General features: G+C 38.9%; 1 protein-coding gene across 3 annotated transcripts in view; it reads right to left on the bottom strand.

Annotated features, from left to right (window-relative positions):
* LOC109036242 (bis(5'-adenosyl)-triphosphatase enpp4) overlaps positions 1–25725 on the bottom strand; it is a 57729-nt gene that overhangs the window by 9004 nt on the left and 23000 nt on the right. Inside the window, exons 3-5 of one of the 3 annotated variants that reach the window (XM_072298596.1) lie at positions 14382–14591; positions 10746–11155; positions 852–10540 (exon numbers count right to left, since the gene is read on the bottom strand). In XM_072298596.1, coding sequence (XP_072154697.1) covers positions 10827–11155; positions 14382–14591 — 539 coding nt within the window. In that variant the 3' untranslated portion in view covers positions 852–10540; positions 10746–10826. Of the gene's footprint in view, positions 1–851; positions 10541–10745; positions 11156–14381; positions 14592–25725 lie in introns of those variants that run through there. The other 2 variants (XM_072298595.1, XM_072298597.1) reach the window with 2 other exon arrangements.

Below are 25725 nucleotides of genomic sequence, written 5' to 3'. Positions count from 1 at the left end.
CAAATTACGCTGCTTACTGCAGCCATCAGTTTTCGCTACAGCTGCTTTGAGCTATGCGTTTGGTGCAAGTGCTTTACGAAGTGAGAGGAGGTTAATATTTTAGGAAGAAACAAAATTTCCCATTGGCTAAAATCTGACAGTGGATCTAATTTTTAATCAAAACTGTCCTTTCCAATTGCAGTCATATCATCGGTTCAAAACATCGGAATATCGTAGCTGTGTAGCATAACAAACAAATATTATGGATGACTACAGTGTGGTTAAAGACAACGTTCTTGTTTTATGGTGTTACTGGGGGGCTTTCCCTTGATCGCTTTGCGGTCCGACCCCGACGGTCAGGCGTTATGCGGCACTCTTTTGATTTTATATAATAGAGTAAGATTCGGCCTCTAGCACTTGATAATATTGGTACTCACTCATTTTTATCTCTTGATAACGTCGTCGGTTTCCTTTATTCCTCATGCAAAAGAGTTGATCACGACACATTTCAACGAGATATTGCTTAATATTATATTTTTGGAAGTTAGTTATAGGAAGCAGCTACAGAGTTAGTCAAAACCTACCGAGACTTTTTTGAACACAAAAACTTCCGAGTTGTGAAATGATCTCCATTACTGAAGTTTTCACAATTCACAAAGTGTCATTGAGAAAAAGGTAACCCTTCAGTGCAAAAACAATGATCGGAAGTAGAGGAAAGGACCCATTTAATGACAATGTAGATTTGACCCAAACATCAAACTCAAAGCTTCTACTAAATCACTGTTACCTCTGTTAAACTACTAAATAAAAAACATTCCGTGCGTTAGAAAACATGAGAAGGAATATAAAATGAAAATAATTACAAAAAGAAACTTGTTTAACAAATCAGGTGAAGTTTATTCAGTAAACATTAAACAATGTAACATTTAAAGCCACTAACTACTTGATTACATTCAGGTAACACCTCATAAGCATCAGTGCTTCTTGAATCTAACATGTACTGTGTTCATAGGACAGTAATTCTGGCTTGAATTTTTAGCTAACACCGAAAAAAAAAGTTACGGGCTGTATAGACATACCGTCCGTTCCGGGCTCAGGGGCCGAAAGTTCCGGGTGCTACACCCGGCACTTTCGGCCTCTGAGCCCGGAACGCGGACGGTATATCTACATAGCCCGTAAGTCCGGCTTCCACGGGTGGAGTTTTTCTTCCAGTGAAATGATTAAAATGACTCAGAAAATTATTAATTTTTAATGAATGTTTCATAAATATTCGATACATTCACTCCATTAACTGGTGAACTGGAGGTCGTCAGATGAAAAACCCCACTTGATTTTAATTCTTGTTCGGATGATCGCTATGATTGATATGCATGGTAGCCATCGATCAACAAACGAATCAAAGCCAAGTCGGCACAGTTATCTTGTGATAGAGGGTTATAATCCAAGCCAGGTTTACTTTCCCTGTTGACCGCATACGCTTCTACAATGTACCACTAGTGTTACATGCAAAATTGTGAAAACATAAAAACACATAACAGAAAATTCCTTTGGTAAAGAAAATAATTAAGAACCCAACAGTGACACTTAAATACTCGTAATTTTCTAACATCCCCCATCGCTTCTAGATTATGAGGAAGAAATGCGTAGTTCATTTTCCTTCAAAGTTAATTTTCAGTATAGATTTAACGGTTAGATAATCGCACAAAAAGGTTATTAAAGGTTAATAATTTTCGAACACCCCTTCCACATTATAAGGAAAAGATAGTGCGTGATTCATTTTTCTTCAAAGTTAATTTCCAGTATAAATTCAATGGTTAGATACATCGCAAAAAATGTTATTAAGTTGTAACTGTCAGGGTTCGCATACTTTTGATACTACAAACGTTAAGTAAATAGAAATCGAATTAAAAATACATTAAACAAACATAAATTTATAAATAAATAAAATAAAATGAGAGGCTGAAGGTCAAAAGTGTACCAGTTCATCGCACAAAGCGTCAAAACCCACACTCAACTCTGCAATTTATGTTTTCTTACACGGTCTAAACTTTTACTCGTGAATACTTCTTTGGAAGTTTTTTTGCTTCTAAAATGAAATTTCTTTGGCCTCATTACGTTGTGTGCGATTGATGGTGGAGGAATAAAAAATATATAAACACAAATAAATGAAATTGCGCAAATAAGACGAATACGTACTGGTACTCCCTTATTTCTACGCTCTTCATGAGTGGTACAAAATTCAAAACAATAATACAAATAGATACTTGCTGGTCTCAACGTCTCAATAATAAAACCCAGCGAAAAATGATAAATTAAGCATGGTCAGTTAGCATCCACACACTAAGAGATCCTACACAAAATGAGAGTGGTTGAAAAACAAACTGATGCAAGAGAAGTGCAGTGAGTGTGCACCACTTAAAAAAATATTTTGTCGAATTGCGAATAATTTGGCATCGCTCTCATTACCAACTTCTTCAAAAGAGAGAAGTGGGAACAAAGGCGGAGTTGATGATCCATTGGTAATAGTTGTCATGCAACGCAACATGCAGTGAATTTTGCGGTGTGTACGTGCAGGTGTGATATCCTAGGCACGGAAGAGAGGATAGGCACAGTAAGAAAGAGAGAGAGAGCGATAGAGAAAAGCGAGAGGGGAATTAAAGGGGAAGAGGGAAGGAGAAAAAATGACAATAGGTATTGAAAAAAATTCTTATCGGAAGGAAAATTTTGCATATTCTCGAGGAAAACTTTTGGTGAAATACGGGCCAAAAAAATCTTTGCGGAGACGAAACGCTCGTGGTTGCAACAAAAAGTTTACTTGATGCAATCAACTGCTTCTTCGACTTGGCTATTTCACTTATCACAACGAGAAAATGTCATTAACAAAGTTTCTTGCGATTGTGACTAAAATCTTCATCAGTGGAGGGCTCGCTTTTTTTCAAGAACTTATTTTACTGAACCTGGAAAAGTCTAAATTTAGGTTTTTTTTTTCTTATTATTTTTTTTTTTTTTTTTGAAGGAAGAGGGCGAAGAGAAAGATAGAAAAAAGCTGACTGGTCCGAAAAAAACCTAATTCGTGCAACACCTGGGTTCGGTTGTTTGTTAGGATTGAATGTAGCAGCGTGTTGAAAAGTGTGTAACCCCATTGCAACAAATTGAAAATTTCCGCTGATGGTTTCATTTTTTCAAAGGAAAATGGGCGTGAAATTTCAAAAAAAAATCATTGGTTTTCCTTCAGGCATACATAAATTAAGCGACGATTTGCAACGTCGCATCTGGAGATACGGATTTTTCGACTTCAGCCATCGATATGTATTTTTAACGCGTGAGGAGAAATACAGTAAGTTTTTCGCGGATACTATACACAGGTGAGTAAATGCTGCAGATAAAACAGGAAGCAGGTTAACCGGGTGAAATTTTTGACCCGTTTAACAATTGAGCCTCGGTTCAATGACAGAGTCGGCCAACGGATTGTGCACATTGTTCATGTGCACGCATATTGACATGCAATCACGCGGATAATATCTGGTACTTTTACGCCTCATATCTATGCGTTTTTCGACTTACTTACTTGAAAGAATCCAATTGTACCTGGACTTCCATCCTGTTCTCCATTCAAACTAACTATCCGTACATTCAATCCTAACCTCTAAGCCTCGGTAAAAAAAAAGAAAAAAAAGAAAGAAAGAATAAAGTCTTTTTAGCGTATTTCTTCTAAAAGTGAAAGAAGCATAGAAGCATGCGAGGAAATAATGAAAAGTACTACATTGTTTTACCGTTACGTTACGGTACCGCAGATACGAGTCAACCTTGCACTCGGTAACCCTCCGATACTGACATTTGACATCCCTCCGATTTTGACATTCAATAATTTTAAACAGGTTATAGAAATATTTGATAAAATTAAGAGGGTCTTTTTTTCAGCACGATTTTGCACTATCTTGAGATCTCACTTATCCTGTATCGTTCTACATATACTAAGGCACCTGGTAATGCTCAGCCGTTAATTATCAACAAGCACGATGTGGCAATAAGTTGACAGCTCAACTGCGCACTAGATTTCGCTTGCCGAAGATTTGAGTTTAATGAAGGCCTGATTTGATTTGAGCTGACTTGAGCTGCAAAAATGACCACCTATACTTAATAAGAGGAACTAGTCATTCAATCTAATGCAGCTTTACAATCGTGACTTTTAAAAAGCAGTTCGAGAAGCACCGGTAATCATACACATGGCTGTGAATGAAGACACCCTTTGAAATACTCCTGTCTTGTAAATACAAAAGAATAGCATTGTTCTTTCAGAACAGTTGCTATGAATGGCACTATACGTAAAATATGATGAGTCCATAGAATTTTCTTGACAAATTTTTGATGGACTACGGGTAACTCATGAGACTGAAGGAAAGAAAGGCATAGTCTGAAAAAACTGAAAAGTCTGCATTCTCACTTGAAGTGACACTACTAACTACTTGGCAAGCAATTTCAGCCGGTAAAAAAACAAGTTCAGGAAAAAATCATTTTGAGCAGGGAAAAACGAGAAGCGAGAGAGTGCCAATTTTGATGATGAATCTGCAGAAATGCGTACCTCGGTTTGCGGCGCACAGTAGATCGAGTCAATTAGAGAGGTCGGACATGAAATTCTTGACGAAAACTACGAATTTTGATGTTTATTTCATCACATTTTAAAGTTCAAGGGGAGCCACTAGAATAAAAATTCACGAGGAAACCGATGGAATCATTTTTAGAACTTCAAAGTTTTGTATAAACGGAGTTATAGGTGTTTAAAGTTTCAAAATTTTGTCCGACCTCTCCTATTGTCTCGATCCACTGTGCGGCGTTGCAGACTTCCTGCATGCAGTATTTTCGAAGTGGAAAACTAATACTTACTTCTTGAAAACTTCAGTGATTTTTACTCTCTATGTGTAGAATATTCGATGAAAATTTCGAGCCTGCGTCGCCTTAAAAAAATAAAATAGACGCGGGGATTTTGGAGAACTGCAACTGAGATACGCATTTTTGCAGTTACACCGTCAATGCACGAGAAGTTTTGACACTGAAACTAAAAACTCAAAATGCTCATTTGATAGTGACAAAAGTAGAGCGTAACTATAGTTACCTGAACCACGTGGGAAAATTAGTAAAATATTCAATGGAGCTTTTCATGCAAACAGAGAGAAGTGAAGTTCTCAAGGAATGAAAAAGCTGTTCATTAATATACCTCACCCCTCGTGGTAACACCCCCCCCCCCACCCCTCCCACTAGGCACGCTGTAAATAGTTAAATATCATACGAAGTGCTGTTTAAATAATTATTGTCTGATGTTATAATGCAAGTCTAATAAATAATGATTGGAATGATTCGCCGTTGGGTTTAAGCAAATGAATAATCGCAAAATGGTAACTGGGTTGGCATTTTACGTGGTAAAACACATATATAATAAAAGTTTTAAGATGTCTCTAAAAGCTAAAAACTTTGTTAGGAGAGAACTAGTTCAACAAAACATACACCAGTAAATAGTTAAAAACTAAAAATCACAGCTGCTTCAAACGGGTTAGTCATTCACAACGAGCAAAATGACCAACACCATTTTGATCAATAACTACAATAACGATTAAAATACTAAAACATGTAATAAACAAAATAAGTTTTCATAAAATAAGTACCATGTAGTACCATTGTGCGTCTTGGTATTTCAGACATTAAAAAATTCCGATCTCGAATTTTAATAAAACACAAATCATGCAATAATAATAATAATAACTACTATAATACAGGTGATAATATAACAACAGCAATAACTAAGGCAACAAAAGCAAAAATAATTTGGACTTAGGAATGGCGCTGACTCTTTCCAGTGTCTGCTCTTAGTTGTGTCTTTAAGTAAATTGTTTGCTTAAAATAGAGAGAAAGATAAAAGTAAATATGTACAAATTATATGTATAGGTTTGGTTGTAGTTGTCAAATTAAAGTAGATGATAAATTATCATGTTCATGTTACTGCCATGATAGACAGGAAAACGGGTTGAATCATTTTGTCAGAATCAGAAACATCGCTCAGGTGAAAACTTTTATCCGTGGTTTTTTTTGTTAGTATAATACTTTAGTATATTTACTTACTTACAGAAGAAGTATATACGCCATTAAGTTAAATATATGGACGCAGCTCACGATAGATTCGTTGCTACATAATACTCGTAAGATATCACGCGTTAAAAGCAAGTGAAGAAGTTAAAATAGCAGACAATTGAAAATCAATTTCACGAAAATTGGGTTGAATAAAACTTTGAAAGCAAGGTTAATGTATAAGCATCCCTTAAACGAACGTAAGAAAAAAACATGGTTCCATGCCATGAAAAATACAGAAAAATAAAAAAAGAGCTACGACTGAACAGTGAGATAGAACATGCTTGCAAAGGAAGGTGGACTTTTAAAGCTGCAAATGAAAAAATACAAAATAAAAAAGTGTGGTTCTGCGGAGCACTCTCCCTTAGAGAAACTTTGAAAAAGTTTGGAACCAAAGTAAGCTTCATCCAATTTATTGACCTCAGTAAAAAAGAGATCATTTCACAAAATAATACACGAGTCACCAGGCGACTAGGCGAAAAACACTCATTCAACATTCTGACAAGCAAACAACATGGTTAATGTCTCGATAAGAGGCAAGCTATCTGGTCTGGGAGAATAATTGGTGAATTAAATTGGGGTCATAAGGTGAACGGTGCCCAAAAACGCGAACTTCCAAAGGCACAAACCCCAAAAGGACGTATTTATGCTAAAAGGAACGGGTATTTTTACGCGCAAAGCCTATATGCAGATGGTTCCTTTTCGCATAAATACGTCCAAAAGTGAGGAATTCACACCATAATGCAGCAAAGGGAGGGTGAGTCCAAAAGCGCAAATCCCTAAATAAAGGAAAACTTGAGAAGAAACATACACATGGATTTTGTTACGATTTTTTTGTGAAGAACTTTAGGCCGGCTTCGAGGATTTTTCTTCAATTCGCACTCAAACGTCAAAAGCATTTTTCCAAGAGGGGAGAAAAATCCAAGATAAAGTACAAATCTTTATTGCACTTTAAATTGAAGAACTCTACAGTATTGCAGGTGACAAACACGAACCGAATTTCATTATGGCGCCAACGGCGCATGCATGCAACTATTCGAGCTCCACAGATGTCCGTGTTGCATACGCACAGAAGAGAAGGCGTTTTGACTTTCCGGCACTCACCACTGCGCCCGCGGCACGGCGGGCTGTATTGCGAGGATCCAAGATGACAGAGCGTCCTCAATCCTTCGCTCGTTTATAATACAAAGATAACTCTTAGGAACAATAGTTTTTCTAAAAATCATGCTCAGCACAACGCTACATCAAAACTGGGGCACAGATGATACTTGGATTGCATTTTACAAAAAGGAACCAGGAGCTTTGCAATGTTGCTGAGATTGTGCAACTTTTTTTGTCTTGGAAGAAAACCTGTTTATCTAATCACAGTTTCTATTTTACTCGCTAAACACTGTAAATTTTAGACAAAAATTACCATGTAAATTTCATATTTGTTTCATTATTTCAGTACTTTTATTGCAAGGGATGATGTTGCGCAATCTTAACATCATTGCAATGCTTCTGGTTCCTTTTTGCAAAATGCAATCCGCTTATACCCTACGCATGTGTTCAATTATGTTTGCATAGTGGATGTCTTTGTTGTATAAATGAAAAATGGTAAGCGCTCTTTCATTCTGGATCCTCGTAGTAAAACTCTCTGCTGCGTTGCGGGTAAGCGATGATTGGTGAGTGCTTGGAGAATCAAAACGCCTTCACTTTCGTGTGTATGCAATACGGTCATCCGTGGAGCTCGAATAGTTGCGTCTAAGCATTATAATGAGATTAGCTTAATGTTCGTTGCATACTCTATTAACGGCACTCGCTTGTGCTAACGATTTCCTGCTTTTATTGACTTAAGAGCGCAAATCTCCATTCGCACTTTTGGGATTTAGGCTTTTGAAATTTAACACATAAAGGCTTTATAGATACTTTTTCAGTTGTGACAGTTTCCTAAAATCACAGAAGTCTTTCGTCTTCAATACCCTTAATTCATTGATTGTGCTGCCAGCAGTCGAGGAGAAGAGGCTTTTGGTAAGGACAAGAGACGATACAATTTACGCTGGAGGAAGTTCAAAAAACCCATAATTAAAACCAAAGCATCTCCCTATTTTTTGTTACGCCACGCCACTGAAGAACTGAGGGATATCACTGCTAGGAATATTCGGAGAAAAGAATTGTTCGACTATAGCTGCACCTGGAAATATTCAAAACTCTAATATTTGATGCTGCCGTAAATCTCAATCGTACAATTGAATCGGTCATGCTCAAAAAAACTTAAGCGTCAAATAGATCTACGCGGGATACGGTAATCACCATCATGATTGACCCGTTCTAAATATTAAAGCAATGAATTAATTAATGACATTCTTAATTAATCTGCGGTTTAAAACGGGTTGTTTAATGCAGTTTCCACGGTTTTTCTTGAATTTCCATATATGGCGCCAAAGTCTTTTTGAGAATGACCAATTTAATTAGCTGCCGAGTTCGTCGACATGGAGGTATAGTTCAACTTTCGGCTCAGTGATAAAATTAATGGATCTTTCATTTGATGATTGCGCGGGTGTTAATGATAGTGAGTTGTTATTTACAGAAGCGCATTCAGATAGACCGCAGCATAAGGATAATAAGGGACGGACGATAAACATGGCACGCAGAAATACTGATTACAAAAAAAAGAAGAAGGAAAAAACCCCTCTTCATTGATACACAAGCGGAACTTGTATCACATCGAGGAAAAGAGCTCAACAAGCAACATGATTAAAATTCAATTTCGTTTCCCAGTTTGCTTTTGAGAGGAGATAGAGATAGAGACATAGGACCCACAAAGTAGTGTCAGGAACGTGCGAGAAAGTGAGAATTTCACGTGAAAGATAGATAGTATTTATCTAAACTCAAAACCGAAGAAGTGTGACGCTTTTTGGTGTCACCCACCGAGTGGCGCGATTTATAGATCTTCACAATAGAGACAGTGGCGTGGCGTGAATTGCGATGTATCGATTGTTCTGCCATTTAAACTAATGGTAAAGAATCGATTATTAAGGTGTTCGCTGCAAACACCCTGATAATCGATCCTTTTCCATAGGTTCAAATGGCAGAACAATCCATACATCGCAATTCACGCCACGCCACTAAATAGAGAACACTTCATTTGAAGAAGGACGTTACAACCAACAAGATTTCACACAACTTACGTTCTTCTTTAGATAGGTCGTTTGTTTCTGATAGTGACTGTCGAAGTCGGATTTTCCTCATATTTTCAGAGTGAAAAAAACTACGTCTACGAGACTTAATACTCAAGTCTGCCACTTAAGAGTTATGATAATTCATTTTAAAATGTGCGAATAGAAATAGAGGAGTACTTTACAGTCTACACTGTTGATACTCGGAAATAAGACACTTGAGGATAGCCTAGCCTAAGGCGCATGACTTGCATTCTAATTGAGACTGATATCGAATCATTGTGATTTAAATACTTCTAATCTCTTTAGGAAAGAGATGGATCGTAGGGAGGAAAATCATTGATGAAAACGGACGGAAATAAAAATCTTTTGGACTTGGCGATTATAGCTTGGTTCATATCTTTATAGGTTCGCGGAAAAATGATGATGTTTTTTGTAATTTTTTATGGAAACATTTCGTATCATTCATTCTTAAAATAGCTCATTTTGCTTCTCATTTCCTACGTAAGCAGACTTCTTTCGCAGAAACGAAACCGTCAAAAGAAAAGGGAACCTTAGTCCACAAAAGCTCAAAATTGAGCTATATCGATGCGGTCCAATAAATGTATTTTCAAGAAAAGGCCGTTTAAAATTCCGATCTGATATTTTCAGGGTAGGAAAGTGTCAAATTATAAAACAAGCTAACACTTTCTATTTGAATAGGAATGAGCTCACCGCTTACGAATTTTTCTTCATGACACTAGCATTTTTCGCCGGAAGCTCAAAATTCGACTTTTCGGTCGAACTGAACAAAATCGGTTGCCTGGAATTTGTTTTCCGTAGACTGAGGCCCCTAATCTCGTAGACGGACATAATTATGTAATTTAAAACTACAATTTCTGGCTCAGTTTAAGGACAACAAGTGTTACAAGTGTGGACTTGTTTACCCATATATTAATTAAATCTCCTCTTTATTCGTATATTCGGGCTATGTTTTTGTGCTTTGTTTTTAAGGACAACATACGCATCATTAAAGTTACCTATAGACAATTGTGTTTTTGCACATGAGCTTGAAATCGTAGTTCCCAATTGCAAAATGTGGCCAAAATATGTTCGTGTTCAGGTGTTTTACCTCAGATCCACAGGCTTAACCGCAAATTACACTATTCCCTGATTACACAATAGTTGCACACATTTTTTTGAAGATCCCCGACAATTTCAGGGTTGTCAAACAAATTTCAAAACGCCCTGAATTCCAGACTCTGGAGATATTCCATACACACTGGAAAAAAAACACATCGGATCTAGAGTCCTAGACTCTTAAAAACATCGACGAGAAAAAGTACTCTTGATTTGGTCAGAATCTAACTTAAATCAAGAACCAAGCCTCATTTAAGCGGATTTCGTTTTGATTCAAGCAAAAATCCGATTGAATCAAGAGTATTTTTTCTTCTCAATGTTTTCAAGAGTCTGGACTCTAGATCCAATGTGGTTTTTTTCCCAGTGCACCTAGAGCCTGGAGGAACGAATACGGTGGCTAAGTTGCCGCAAACAACATTCAAAACACGGCCGAGTCGGCGAAAACCCCATCTAGCTGATGAAGAGGAGGCAGATTGCCGCGGAGAGGATAATGATAATGTTGAGCATACCGATGGTGAGGGTTGAGAGCCCGAAGGAGGGCATGGAGGCGGCGAGCATGCTGGAGACGTGGTCCAGGCTCCCCCGGAGCTGGTAGCGGGGGGTCCCATGCGGAAGGGGGAGCCGGAGGATGTAGGCGAACAAGGGGTAGAGGTCCACGTTGTCGAACGGGGGGACGGTCACGTTCCGCTTGAGGGCGGGGCCGTGCGCCGTGAAGAACGGGAACATGGTCGGCTCGAAGTTGCTGTAGCCGTGCACCCCGAATTCGCTGCTCGGGGTAACTGGAAACATAAGGGAAAATATAAGGATTCAGTACCTTTCGCTGATAAGCTCATGTTACACGTTCAACCGTGCTATCAATACCGTCACTTCCGCGAGAGGCTCACTGGCGCCTACAAACCTAAGTGGATACTTCACGCATTGCACAATGCTTGAAGTATCCACTTAGGTTGTTACAGTCCCTTTATACCCAGAGTTAAGACAACTCACTTTTGGTTGGGCAGGTTGGGCTGAAAGTGGCCTAAAAAAAATCCAATTCTGATTGGTTCTCGCTCATGGAGGCCGAAATGAGTGCACCAAGATGGCGGTGCCTCGAATGTGAACAAGAAGAATGAAAATATTACCTAATTGTGGTTTATCAAGAGTAAATTGTTATTTCCATCGGTCCAAAATGAAAATAGATTAAGAAATTATTCACAAACCAATCTCATTTTCTTTTTAATTGATCGATTTGTTGGTGTTGTTGTTTTTGTGTGACAGACATCGCAGGATTCCTGATCCTTATCCCTCAATATCGTTCGTTTGGGTGCACTCGTTTCGGCCTCCATGGCCAGCCAAGGCCGGCTGCCAGTCAGCTGATAATCGAGTTGTCTTAACTCTGGGTATAAAGGGACTCTATCGCTGATTAGCTCATGTGACACGATCAAACCGTGCTGTCAATATACCGTCACCTTCAGGCGAGAGGCTCACTGGCGCCTACAAACCTAAGTGGACACTTCACGCATTGCACAATGCTTGAAGTATCCACTTAGGTTTGTAGGCGCCAATGCGAGTTTCGCGCTAGCCGCCCGCCCGCCGTGCGGCCTCGCCTGAAGCAACTATTTCACCACAGAGGTGTTGCACAGTATTATACGAAATTGAACGTATTATGAATGACAGGCATCCTTTAAAAGTACAGATCTTTCCTCGCAAAATAAATCAAGATACTTATCGTACACAGGAAGAATCTAAGAGCCTTTAGCTGAGGCAAATATAGAGGCTTATCCGGTTCAGGTATAACAAGGTGGGAATTTCTTGAAAGATCATTAAGTCCTGTTACACCAAAGAGGTGTAGAGAGTTTTAGTGAATTTTGTATCATGGAATTGAAGCTCCCCCGTTTTTACCAAAACTCTCAACTATATATTATTCTCCGATCACGATCAAACCGTGCTATCAATATACCGTCACCTTCCGGCGGCCCAGAGACAAGAGACCCTCCACTCGTATCTCGGCTAACACTGGAAAAAAAAAACACATTGGATCTAGAGTCCAGACTCTTGAAAACATTGACAAGAAAAAAAACTCTTGATTCAATCAGATTTAAGCTTAAATCGAAAGGAAATCCGCTCAAATTAAGAGGCTTGGTTCTTGATTTAAGCAAAAATCCGATTGAATCAAGAGTATTTTCTTGTCGATGTTTTTCAGAGTCTGGACTCTAGATCCAATGTGGTTTTTTTCCCAGTGACTGTGGAAGCTTTTACTTTCGGGACATCAACATTAAACTGTTGACTCACCTACTTGGGTGATGTTCAACAATGTTCTCTGTAAATATGAAGGACACCCCTTGTACTAATTGGTAAGTTGAGGGTTTCACGTATATAGTTCTAGTTTTCCGCCTCAAAAAAAGACTTACGTAGGTAATCTTAATTATAATAATGACTATCTGTATCGACGATATCAGTTTGCTGAAGTGGTGTACATGTGGACAGTTTCTTCGACCACCTCCGCAAACAAACGGTTCAGTGAAGACACGATGTGCGTGGAACACTATGCACTTGACAAGTGAGTGATCCAAGAATTAAGTTGTTGAGAAACCGAAAGTGGCTCTTGAGATATTTAGGAGTTTTGCAGATTATAGCTAGTAACTTTTTTGAATGAATAAAAACCGCTTTCCGACGAAAACTATGTTCCGCATTCATAGTTTAGTATTTCTCCTTTCTTCAAATCTTCTCGTTTCTCAAAACAGGTTTTTAGATTATAAAAAATATCAATTATTATTACAAACCCCCCTCCCCCCGATCCTATCCCTTTACTGGAAAGCGGAATCGGACTGATTTAAAAGAAACACTGGAAAAAAAAACACATTGGATCTAGAGTCCAGACTCTTGAAAACATTGACAAGAAAAAATATTCTTGATTCAATCGGAGTTTTGCTTGACTCAAAACGAAATCCGCTTAAACTAAGAGGCTTGGCTCTTGATTTAAGCTAGATTCTGATTGAATCAAGAGTACTTTTTCTTGTAGATGTTTTTAAGTGTCTGGACTCAAGATCCACTGTATTTTTTTCCCAGTGAAGGAACCAAGTAACATTTGGACTCCTTTTTGCGATCCGAAACTACGATTTCTGGTTCGGTTTCGAAACAACGTACATTACCATTAGTTTCCCCATGCACATTCGTTTTTTACAGATGAGCCAGAAATTGTAGTTCCCGATTGCGAAATGTTGTCCATTTAACTAGTAGTTTAACTGATGGTTGGGAATCAGACTTGATACATATTGATCCGTGGAAGTAGTTCACAGTGGCGTTACACACACATCTGAGCCCAGATAGGTAAAAGACAGGATTCTCTGTTTCCGCGCGATAAAAAAAAAGCGGGTTGAGAATTGCTCGGTCAACATCTGTAGGTACTTATCACAACTAACCGATTCAGTTCAAAGTTCATACCCGAGCAATGATTGAATTTAACTTCACCCGATTTTAATGACCCTAGCGATAGAATATCCGGAAGTCAATGTAGAATCGACTAATTTTCAGTTGCGAGTGTCAAATAATTGGCATGAATAATTTAATTTGATTAAAATAAGATGTTCAAAATCGCCCATAGTCATTGACCATCGATTCATGTGGGGTGTGGATTGGCGCATTGCTGAAAATCGGCAAACACAAATCTCCGGCGGTAGAAACTCAGACAACGTATTCGGTAAAAAAAAAAGAGTACCTAACCGACACTCTGTGTTAATATGGGAAGTAGAACACTACCTAAAAGTGCGGTTTTATCTTGCAGTGGCGAGGCTTGAATGATCGATTATAGATATTCCCTCATTTGAAGGCATGGTCAAAATCGATTTGTAAAGTGTTCGATGCGAACACCCTGTTTATCGATCCTTTTCCATAGGTTTAAATGGCATATCGATCGATATATCGCAAAGCACGCCACGCCTCTATATTTTGGTTACTATTTCTCCGGATTACATTGACAAAAGCTTTGGGTTCTTTAAAATTTTCAGGGAATGCATGTTTACTCACTGGTTTGATTCTCTTTCGTTCGATAATATTCGATCGTCTTGTACAGATCTTGGAAGGCGTAACTGACGTCCGCGACAGCCAGGATGTCAGAGACCCGGGAGTTGTGCTTGTAGTTGAACTTGTCAGGTATATCGTCCCTCATGTAAACTTTGAAATGCCCATTACTCCTCTCGGCGAATTTCAGATCTCCGAATGTCTTGTTGAGCACAGCTAAAACAGAATTTCAATCATATAAATTGACGGCGGGCGATGCGATAAGTGGACGTACTTCTGCCAAATGGAACTATATGTGCATTATGACGTGAGCTCTGTGTTGTGCATATGTGCTTATGGGTCTCAGGGCTCAAGTCTTCATTCACATAGTTCCGTTTGGCAGAAATACGTCCAATTTGAGCTCACGAATAAACCAGTTCGAGATAAAACGCACCGAGCATGAGAAATTCGCAGATACTGCATGTCGACGGTGAAACTGCCAAACCACGTATCTCGGTTTGCGACGTTGCAGACTTCCTGTCATACTTTATTTTTTAAATGAAAAACTACTTAACGTCCAGTCTTGAAAATTTCTGTGATTTTTCCTCTTCGCACGGAGAAAATTCTGTGAAAATTTCAAGGAATGTTATTGATTTGGTCTACTTCAAACAAATGAAATGCGAGCGTAGATTTTAAACACCGCAAACGAGATACGTGGTTTGGTAGTTTCACCGTCGATGTGCGAGGGCGGGTTGGACACACTAAATAAATGTATCTCATTTCATATTGAAAACCAGGCATTGCTGAACTTCGCAAAAACGATTAGGTGAAATTATAATTTGGGAGCTGAGATTACGTCTATCACAGTAATCAGTTAAGTATAACCGCCTCTACACACCGGACTTGAAATCTTCATACGAGTGCACCTGTGTTTACACTCACCCACCTGTATGTACCTAACTTGAAATGGCGCAAAACGAAAGCTAGGTAAGTTTGTTCGTTGTCAGGACTAAAGAACGAATATTAAGTAAAATTAGGTATCCTGCATCTACGAGGAGGAACCCAAAAAACCGGAATTTTGCTGTAACTTGGCAACGCTGGAGAATATTCGGGTTCTACCGCTAGGAGGTGTAACTAGGAGCTTTGAAGAGCCACTAGGACAACTTTCAACGTCGTAGCTTATTTTCTTTCATTTCAGCGATACTTGGCTTAAGGGGTTGTTTAGCGAGTTCGTCGTTTTTAAAGATGGGTAACAACATTCAGTAACGACACTTAGCGCACAAATTTTTCTCTCTTACTCGATGAACACGGCTTTCTCTGTTAAACTTAGTGCTGCTTCTGAAGGACAAGCCTCATCAAAACCTCCAGTCCAAGTACGATTTTTCGCTTAAGAAATAGTGCTCTATCTCCCGAAACCCATGTACAGTAGAGTGGCGTGGGGTGAATTGCGATGTATCGATTGTTCTGCCATTTAAACCTGTGGTAAATAATCGATTATTCAGGTGTTCGCTGCGAACGCCCTGTTTATGGATCATTTTCCATAGGTTTAAATGGCATAACGATCGATATTGCAAAGCACGCCACGCCACTGGTACAATTCTAAACCACCATCATCATCAACTCTAGCCGATGAAGACATGGAAAAATTCGCATTTTTGAGAGTGAAGATGGTTAAAGATCATTTAATCAACTAGCAGATATCATTTGAATGTAATACAGAAATTATGTATTCAAAACATTGCTGTGAAAAATTTGGGCCTAAAACGCGTTGTTGCCGAATTGACCCCCCATTTGGCGTTCTAGCAGGTGACGGCCGCTTGGCTTCCAGCCGACGTTCGAACAGTAAAGCACACTTTAAAACGAAGAAAAACATTTTTTCACTAATGTCATAGGGAAAGCAAATTCCCTGCAAGATTAACTCCAAAAATTGACAGTTAGCGTTCATTGCCTATGAAATCACCTATCTTCAAAAACGACGAGCTCAGCGAACATCCCTCACGCGAGGGCTCGCCAAAACGGAAACAAAATAGGCTACGACGTTGAAATTTGGCCTAGTGACTCTTCATAGCTCCTAGTTACACCTCCTGGCGGCAGAACCTAGATATTTGTCCACCGTTGCTAAGCTACGGCAAAAATCCGGTTTTTTGGGGTCCTTCCTCGTACACTGTAAGCTCCAAGACCTCCTAAAGCATACCTGGTAACGCTTATTGTTAGTTCAAGCGTTCTACCTGGCCGATTTTCATGACTTTTGCGACAATCGACGGACAATTGTCTCTAGATGAGCTTGCTCTAATCTAATTTTGAAAATAGGACCCAGGTTTTTTCATATAAGAGTAGACCAGAAAGCTTAGGAAGGAGGGCAAAATTTGAACTAAGCGGGAAATGTTGAATCTTAGTAGGGTAAGTGACTCGAAGGTGCGCTACTTTGATACAGACTGTCCAAAATCGACGAAACGCTCCGTTCCGTTTCGTTTCAGTCTTGGCGTGATTTGAAATAAATGCCGACTCTTTTATTTGATTCATATTGGTCCAATCACTGCCGGCCAGAGGGAGCTTGGACAAATGAGAGTCGGGGATGAAAATCTTTTCAATTTTTTTGGTCGTTCTTTCGTCGACACGGGCCTAAGCGAGCGCGAAGCACCCTCCGAGGATCGGGCCGCGTAGCGGCCAGAGGGCACAGCCCCTAGTTAAGGATACTGGCTTATCATTTTAAGCTGTAATTATTTTGAGAATTTCTAATTGTTTGATCGTAAGTGGCTGAAGATTAAGAATTACATTCAGCTGAAGTTAGATCATGCCCCACGTCGTCGGTTCCCACTCCTAATTCTTAAGAAACATACCTCGTTTCAAGAAAAAATCATTTACAGCTTCAAGGCTAAAAATTCTCTTATAATGATGTGAATCTCGACGGTGTGAGCCTGCAATCACGTATCTCGTTTGCGGTGTTTGAAAATCTCGGCTCCCATTTTATTTGTGTAAAGGAAAACAAATCAACATCATTCCTTGAAGTTCTCGCATAACTTTCTTCGCGCGAGGTAGAAAAATCACTGCAGTTTTTGAGAATTTTTTTTGAGTGGTTTTCCATTTGAAAAATAAAGTATGACAGGAAATCTGCCACGTCGCAAAGCGAGATACGTCAGTGGCGTTGCGTGCTTTGCGATATATCGATTGATCGGCCATTTAAACCTATGGAAAAGTATCGATAAACAGAGTGTTCGCAGCGAACACCTTAATAATCGATTATTTACCACAGCTTCAAATTGGGAAATATCGATAAATCGAAAAGCACGCCACGCCACTGAGATACGTGGTTGCGTACTTACACCGTCGATGTATTCTATCCTTTGGCACAGAAGTGATAAAAACCATTCGTAACTTACCTATCCCAAGGCATATCAGGGCGTGTTCCCGCCAAAAATTCAAATTAAATTGCCTCCCTAAAGAATTTTCTTCGGAGCACTAAGCTGCCGTGCTAAGGAAGAACGTCGTATGAGCATTCTGCTGTTGCCAAATTTCTCCCGGAAAATTGTTTATTTTTTAGGAAAGTTATGTACATTTTGCCTTTAAATTTTCAGATGTTTTGGATTTAGGTAATTGTGGACTAATTTGCCTGAAAAACTGGATGAAAAATATTCTTAATTTTCCCGGTAATTCGTTTTTTATCGAAAGAAATTTGGCGACGGTTGAAGGCCTGTACGGCGTTTTTCCTTAGCAAGCCCGCAAGGTCCAGTGTTCTGCCTTCCCCGACCGCCATGCCCCAAATGAGTCGAAAAATCGGGCTTCGGCGCCTAAAAATTTGGGGCTGGGCCCTCGTGGCGCCGAAGAAAGTTGACGTCTGTTGATTTTTTCAGACTCGCGATCGCGAAACAGAGGCAGCGTTCTCACCGCACCAATTGTGGCGGGATTGCAAATTTTATGCGCCATGATCCGCTTGCAAGCATTGGCGGATCAAGAAAATTGGCAACATTGCTTTCTCTCCATTTAAACCTATGAAAATACATCGATTCTTGGAGGGGCCAGGTGCTCCGCCAAGAATCGATTATTTAGCATAGGTTTAAATGGAGAAAATCCGGTGTTGCCAAATTGCTGGATCCGCCTCTGCTTGCAAGAAGTTTTTTTGGCCCCTAAAAAATTGTAGATGGCTCTTAAAAACTAGGCTATCCAGCCAGGGTGGCTCCTGAAATTTTATGGGTAAGGCAAGACACTGCTAAGGTCTTTTCTCCCACGGTTGGAAACAGTGAGAAGATTGATCTAGCTTCAATCCTGAAGTAGTCGGTTGAATTCGATGGACACCATATTTTTTGTCAAAACGACATGTGACATACCGCAGCGATTGGTTCCATCTTTTCAGCTGCTTGTCATTTTTCTTGACTTGGTAGATCGCAATTCAGTTGTCAGGAGACTAAATTCACTTACCAATTTTGACAAACAAATACGACGTAATACAGGCGTCGTTTCTTTGGAGAGAAAATATCGCATTTGAGTGCAGTTTCGATATCAGTATCGAATGCGTTATTTTTCCTCTAGAGAAACCACGCCTTTATTATGTTGAATTTATTAGTCAAAATCGGTAAGTGAATTCTTTAGTCTCCCGACAAGAGAATTGCGATCTCAAAAATCGAGAAAAATGGCAAGTGGCTGAAAAAATGAAACTTATGGATGCGACATATCGCACGTCGTTTTGACACAAAATATAGTGTCCATCAAATCACCTTTACGTCTAATATTAATGGCCAAAGTGCGAAATCACGTACCTCCGTTTGCGACGTTGCAGACTTCCTGGTATACTTCATGGTTTCCTTAAAAAACTATAGTCAACTTGATTCATCGAAAACTTCCATGATTATTCTTCTCGATTAGCAGAATATTCTTTAAAAATTCTAAGCTATATAATTGGCTTGTTTCTTCTCGAAAAAAACAAAACAAATGGAAGCGTACACTTTTGAAACACCGCAATACGTGGTTTTGCACTTCAGACATCATCTATTAATAAGACTATGGAGGATTGTGGGTGATATGTGGTTTTAATTCAATTGAAAATTAGCAAGTATCTGAAATTTTGTAGATTTCAAGTTTAAAATGGAACTGCTGAGTACTCTGGTAAAAATTGGCGATAAGAGCTGCGTTTCAAAATACCATAGGAATTCTTATAGCCGGCTAAAGAAGGCTACAGAAAATCATATAGCTGGCTGTAGAATGCGGAGAAAATCATACGGCCGGGCTATACGAAGCTATAAAAAATTATGCAGCCGGGCTATAGTTCCTATCGCCGGGCTTTACACTTTATCGCCTGGCTGTTGCTTTTTCGCCATCGATTATAAAAGGCTTTAAGAAATTGTGTAGAAATTCGTATGCTTTGGAAATCATTAAGTTTGATACGGAACCACCTTAATATTTACAAAACACACATTATATTTTCCTTTAATACATATTTTTTTTCATCAATTAAAATGAGAATAATCCATACAGGATGTGCAAACATTTCAAAATCATGAGTTGAATAACGCTGACTCCGCCAGATTAAATATTAGAGCCTCACACAAAGCGGAGCGGCGACGCACTAGCGCCTACAAACCTAACAGGGATACTTCACGCATTGCGCAACGCGTGAAGTATCCCTGTTAGGTTTGTAGGCGCCAATGCGTGTTTTGCGCTGGCTGCCCGCCTGCCACGGCGCTTGAAGCAACTATTTCACACCAGAGGTATTGCACAGTATCATACGAAACTGAAGGCGCTCTAATATATTAGTAATGGCAGGCATCCATCAAAAGTACGGAGCTTTCTTCGCAAAATAAATCAAGATACTACGGCCCAAAAAGAGAGCAGTATTCCAAAAACTCACTAAGTCCTAGCATCCGTAGTTAGTAACGTTTAGCATACACTTTATCGCCTGGCTGTTGCTTAATCGCCATCGGCTATAAAAGGCTATAAGAAATTGTGTGGCCGGCTATAGAAGCTATTGGAAATCTTACAGCCGGCTGTAGGTTTATGGTATTTTGGAACACAGATTCTACTGCCAATTTTTACCAGGGTAAACTGAGTACGAGGATACCCTAGGTTTCTAAACTGGACAATTGGAGGATATATGACAAAATAACCTAATGTTTACATGTGTTTAAATGGAAAATGTCGCCAGATGACGTCACGCACGGTTCGTTTCAAGAACATTTAACTTTTCTGCAGACCGCCAGCGATTTTTATTTTATGAAAGTGCCAAGGCAGGTCTCTAGATTGAAGAATTCAAACCCGCGAAATCGCAAGTGGGGCCGTTTTTGTTCTCCCAAAGATCAACTGGAGAGAACTTTCCTTTCGGTCTGGCCATTTGTATAATGTAAAAGTCTCGAAAAACATCGAAAAACTCGAAACGAGCAGTGGGTTGCGTCACCTTTGTGCTGTGCGGGAGTGTATGACTCTCGAACCCTTTTTTGATGTACAAGTAAAAGAATGTCTCAATTAGTTTGAGGGGTTAATGATTTTAAAGCTTGAATTCCAATTTTGAAATTTGAAATCTTCATGAATTTCATTTCGAAAACATAATCGAATGACTGATTAGGAACGCAGTGTCGAATTGGTATTATATCACTTTCTGGTAGGCAACACTCTTTACGGTATTTCATTTGACGGTTAGCTTTGACACAATGGCGGATTGTTTACATTCAATTTTAAAATAGAAAATTTTCCAATTCTTTCCTTTGAAACTTGTCAAAAATGTTCTAAAATGACTTATTACTCTCTAAATCATCAGTGCATCCTTTCAACTAACATTAGTGGTACTTTCGATGGTTCCATCTCTTCCAATGAGAAACTGAATTGCCGCGTTTTTGAGCCCGTTCCTTTTGTTCAACTTCCTGAATAGATAATTTTAGTTATCGAAATGTTCTTTGACTGTGAATTTTTTTTCCCCTTCTTTTTATGAGTGTATATGTGTGTCGCACTGGGCGGTTTTAAAATTATTGCTATCACTGCTTATCACTGAGAGATTATTCGCACTTTTATGGTAGCAATCACTGCTTTCACTGCAGTGATTGCTACCATAAAAGTGCGAATAATCTCTCTCATCTGCCAGTCTGCAACTTATGATTGATACTATGTTTGGAAAGACTACTAAAATTTAGCTTATAGATACTGCCAAGTATATCTGAGAAGATTTTTGGTGTCTGTTCAGCTTTAATCTTAAAACCATCACGAATGGCCCATAGTAACATTCATAGTAACAGCGTTGAATTTAAGTTTCCTCCGAGTGATTAATAATGATCTGTACAGAGGTTGAGTACCGTGTCAAATGCAACTTTTTTTTTTTTTTTTTAAAAAAAAAAAAATAATCCTGCTTTCTTTTCTCTAAATTTCGCTAGTTTTTAGTTAAGGTTCGTTTATTTATGAAAGAAGAGGTATGAAGAGGTATGAAGGGGTATGTAACTCGAGGTATGTTTGACAAAAAAATATAGAAATAATGAAAGAACATTTGGTCCTGCCGCTGAGCACAGCGGCAAATGACAAATATATTTTCCAAACAGATACACTATAACATAATACCAGAATTTCGAAGCTTAACATTTCATAGGTGGCTAACATCGAGTGTATTTTGATCTCTCTCAATTTCCAAGAACATATGGTAAGAATGAATGATTCTGTAGGATCATGCTCGGGGACAATCTTCAGACGAATCACCTCCAAGTGCATGAGAAAAGAGATTCCGAATTGGTCATTTTCAAAAATTTATTCAAGTGATGTTCACCCTCTCGCAAAGTGTAATTTTAACAATCTTTGGTTTTCTCAGAATGAAACTAGAGCAATGTTCAGTAAGACAAAAATCGATGGTGTCAGGCTCCCTAGTCTCTTTCCACTGCTACTCTAGTAACAACGGTAAGGAATTTTCCACTGCCAAGTTACCTACACTCAAGATATTGCCAGTATTGAGCTTGGAGAAAAATCCGATTCAAGTTTAAAGCCTGTGTGAAACCATAATTTCTCAGATGAAAATGCAAACCCCTCTTCTTTATCGGCATGAAAATGAAGAAAATAGTGATTTAGACTCCCCCCTGACTTTTTCCTGAATTATAGCCCTCTCGGATTTCTCCTATATTTTGACCTCTGCCCTAGAATTTCGACTCTCTGCTAAGTTTTTTCTTCGATCTTCGATCAGAAATTCTACATTTCAAAAATCAAGAATAATAATCGCTGCCCAAAAGGATTTTTTTATAATCTCCGCAATGTTTGTGCTTGAAAGGCTGGAGGGTAAATGAAGAAAAGGTTTCAATACCTCTACCGTCCCTAAGGGTGAGAGTGTTCGAAAGGCGCGCTGGACGTATACATTGAAAAAAAGCAGAAACCTTCTATCAATTCAGTAAATTCTGGCTAAAATTCATCGACCCAATTTAGAGTATGATGTAAAGCCAGAGCCTGACTTTATATAAAAAAAAAATCGGTAGGTAACAGGGATTTTTTTTTAAAATATTGAGATAAAATTCGTCGGGAGCAGCATCGATACGGATAGATTATTGAACCATCAAAAACTCAGAGATATTTTTGCTCGTCATGGTGGAACACCTTCTATTTTTAATGCCGAGCATATACCCCTAGAAAAGAAGTGAAAGCCTCTTTGCTAGCTAAGATATAAGTTAAGTTATCTCGGCTCAGCTATTCATCCGAGGCACGAGGACTGGCACGCGGACTGATCTAAATGTCAGCGTCACCGCTCCGCTCTTTGACCCGCCGTCCGCTGACGTCTGCTGACTTGCAAGCCACGCGCTCGCCTGCCGCGTTACCCGTCGGCAACCTTTCCATCTAGTGCATCTCTCGCACTGACCTTTGCTTTGCAGCCGCAGCAATTCGGCGCTATAAAACCTCTCACAGTCCTGACCAGACCGTTCACTCTTGTTCCCCTGCTTTGTAACCAATCTTCGGTCATCGCTTGTAATTTTGATTTATCTGAATAAGAAGTTTTCGTGTACTTCAATTGTTTTTATTTATCCTGTCCCTACGGGACGAAACTTAACTGGCGCAGTCGTGCGGATAACAGAAACGGTCTTCAACATCGTGCGGAAAATCGTTTTCGTTTTTAACGTTAACTGTTATCACGAGTCTACCCTCTCCGGTTCGGTCTAGTGCAGTGAAGTATCTCTCAAGTGAAATGCTGGTCATCCTCTTACTGTGAGTACTCTAAATTAACACTGACATTTTCTGACCTCCCCATTGTGCTTATTTTATTGTTTATTCTATGTCACCCTCCCTTCCATTTCCTAGAGAAATTCTTAGAATCGATTCCCCATGTCTACGGAGTCTCTATAATTATGCCAATGCTATAGTAAATAACGACGGTAATCTTGCATATTTTGAGAATAACCGCGTCATTATACTTCTAAAGAAATACCCTACAGATAATAACGCCGTCCTTGTTTGTAATTATTTTCTGTCTATTGAAGACCCTATCTTAACTAAGCAATTAATGAGAATCTTTCTTTCTAAAACATTAGAATTTTTCCAAAATAGATTGATTGAAGAAGACGACTGAAGAACATATGTCCTACATTCGACCTAGTAAATTTAATCCAGAACTTCCCGAAACCTCCAACATGAGTGAGCAATTGAAAAATGAAATTACGGGTATGCAACAAACCCTCCTTGCTCAGCAAGCTGAGATTGAGAAATTGAGAGCAGAAGTCCCCGCCATTAATTTTGAACAATTCCAACAAATCCTCGTCGCACAGCAAGCCGAATAGAGAAATTGAAAAAATCTGACCCATCTTATCGGCTAACTGGAAGTGACATAAAAGCCATCCCTGAGTTTAACGGAGACCCTCAGCTATTGCCTCAATTCGTGAAAATCTGTGAAAAACTCGTTGCAGATTTTTTCATTCCTGACGATGAGAATCATATCCAGAATACGAGACTGATAAGAGGAATTCTAAGTAAACTTAAAGATTCTGCTCAAATTCAATTGAGTAATTTTGATTTTAAAAATTGGATTGAAATTAAAGAAAAACTCCTCGAATACTACGGAGACAGGAAAACTGATAAGACCCTCTTTATAGAATTATGCAAAATGTACCAAATGAATGCAGAAACTCCTTTCGACTTCTTCAATCGATTAACTTACCAATTAAATTTAGTAACCAGTTACATGCAAACCCACAAATCTGTAGAACACCATACTTTTGTAATGGATACTGCTTTGCAAGTTTTCTTGAAAGGTCTGAAAGATCCTCTTAGCCAGTACTTGAAATCTAGAAACCCCAAAACCCTGGCTGAATCTTTGAATTTGATAACAAATGAATTTCAATATGAAGCTTTCCGTTCTTCCTCAGCCCCAAGAAACCAAAATCAAACATCAAATTTCAAAAAACCAACCGCTCAAACTTTCCCAAAATCATTTCCAAATCAGAACCAAACTCAAACATCCGCCTTTAAACCGTATACACCCCTTCCTAAACAACAACAACAAAATCAATTCCCGAAATATCAAAATCAATTCCCAAATTATCAAAAACCTCTTTTCCAAACTCAAAATCAACCTTATCAGAAACCTTTTAATTCTAACGGTCTACCAACCAAATAGAAACCCTCCAAAGCCAACAGGTAGCAATAACGTCCCTACCAACAAACCTATCCCTATGAGTGGCATCTCCCATAATACCCATCGCTACCAGCAATTGCATGTTTCCAACGCCTATCCTGATGACGAGGGATATCCTGAAGAGCCAAATGAAATCCCTGAAGAACCTGAAACTGAAATTATCACCATAGAAGACGAAGAAGAAGTAATAGAAGCTCCCGAATCACAATTTTTTCAAATAACTGCCTCCCCACAGATTCCACCACCAACCTAGAACAGACTGATGATGGAACTCTCCCTTACATCACTATCCCTGAATTTGGTTATGCAAAATTATTAATTGATTCTGGTGCAACTAATTCCTTCCTGGACCCAAAAATTGCAAAACAATACTTTTCCAAATTAATTCGCAGAAACCCCATGCTTGTATCAACCCCTCATGGATTAGAAAAAATCGAAAATTGTGTCTACACACCTATCCCCTCTAAATTTCAACATAAAGGATATTTTAAATTCCATCTTTATAAATTTCATAACTTTTTTAATGGGTTACTTGGTGTGGACACACTGAAAAAACTTAATATTACAGTCAATTTCAAGAAAAATCAACTAGAAACTCCCAATGTCTCAATTCCCTTCCTTTTTCATCAAACTAAACCCGGAATGAATAAAATTTCTGCATGTGCCTATTCTGAAACCCTAATCAATGTACCAGTAAATGCTAAAGACAATTAAGCTATTCTCATCCCTAAAATACAGTTATCTCCCAAATTAGAAATCCCCAGTTGCTTGACTACCGCCCAAAATGGTTTTCCCGTG

The sequence above is a fragment of the Bemisia tabaci genome, chromosome 3 (assembly GCF_918797505.1).
Source record: "Bemisia tabaci chromosome 3, PGI_BMITA_v3".
Taxonomy (NCBI): domain Eukaryota; kingdom Metazoa; phylum Arthropoda; class Insecta; order Hemiptera; family Aleyrodidae; genus Bemisia; species Bemisia tabaci.
The sequence above is the reverse complement of the archived record's forward strand: the minus strand, read 5'-3'. Positions and strand labels throughout refer to the sequence as shown.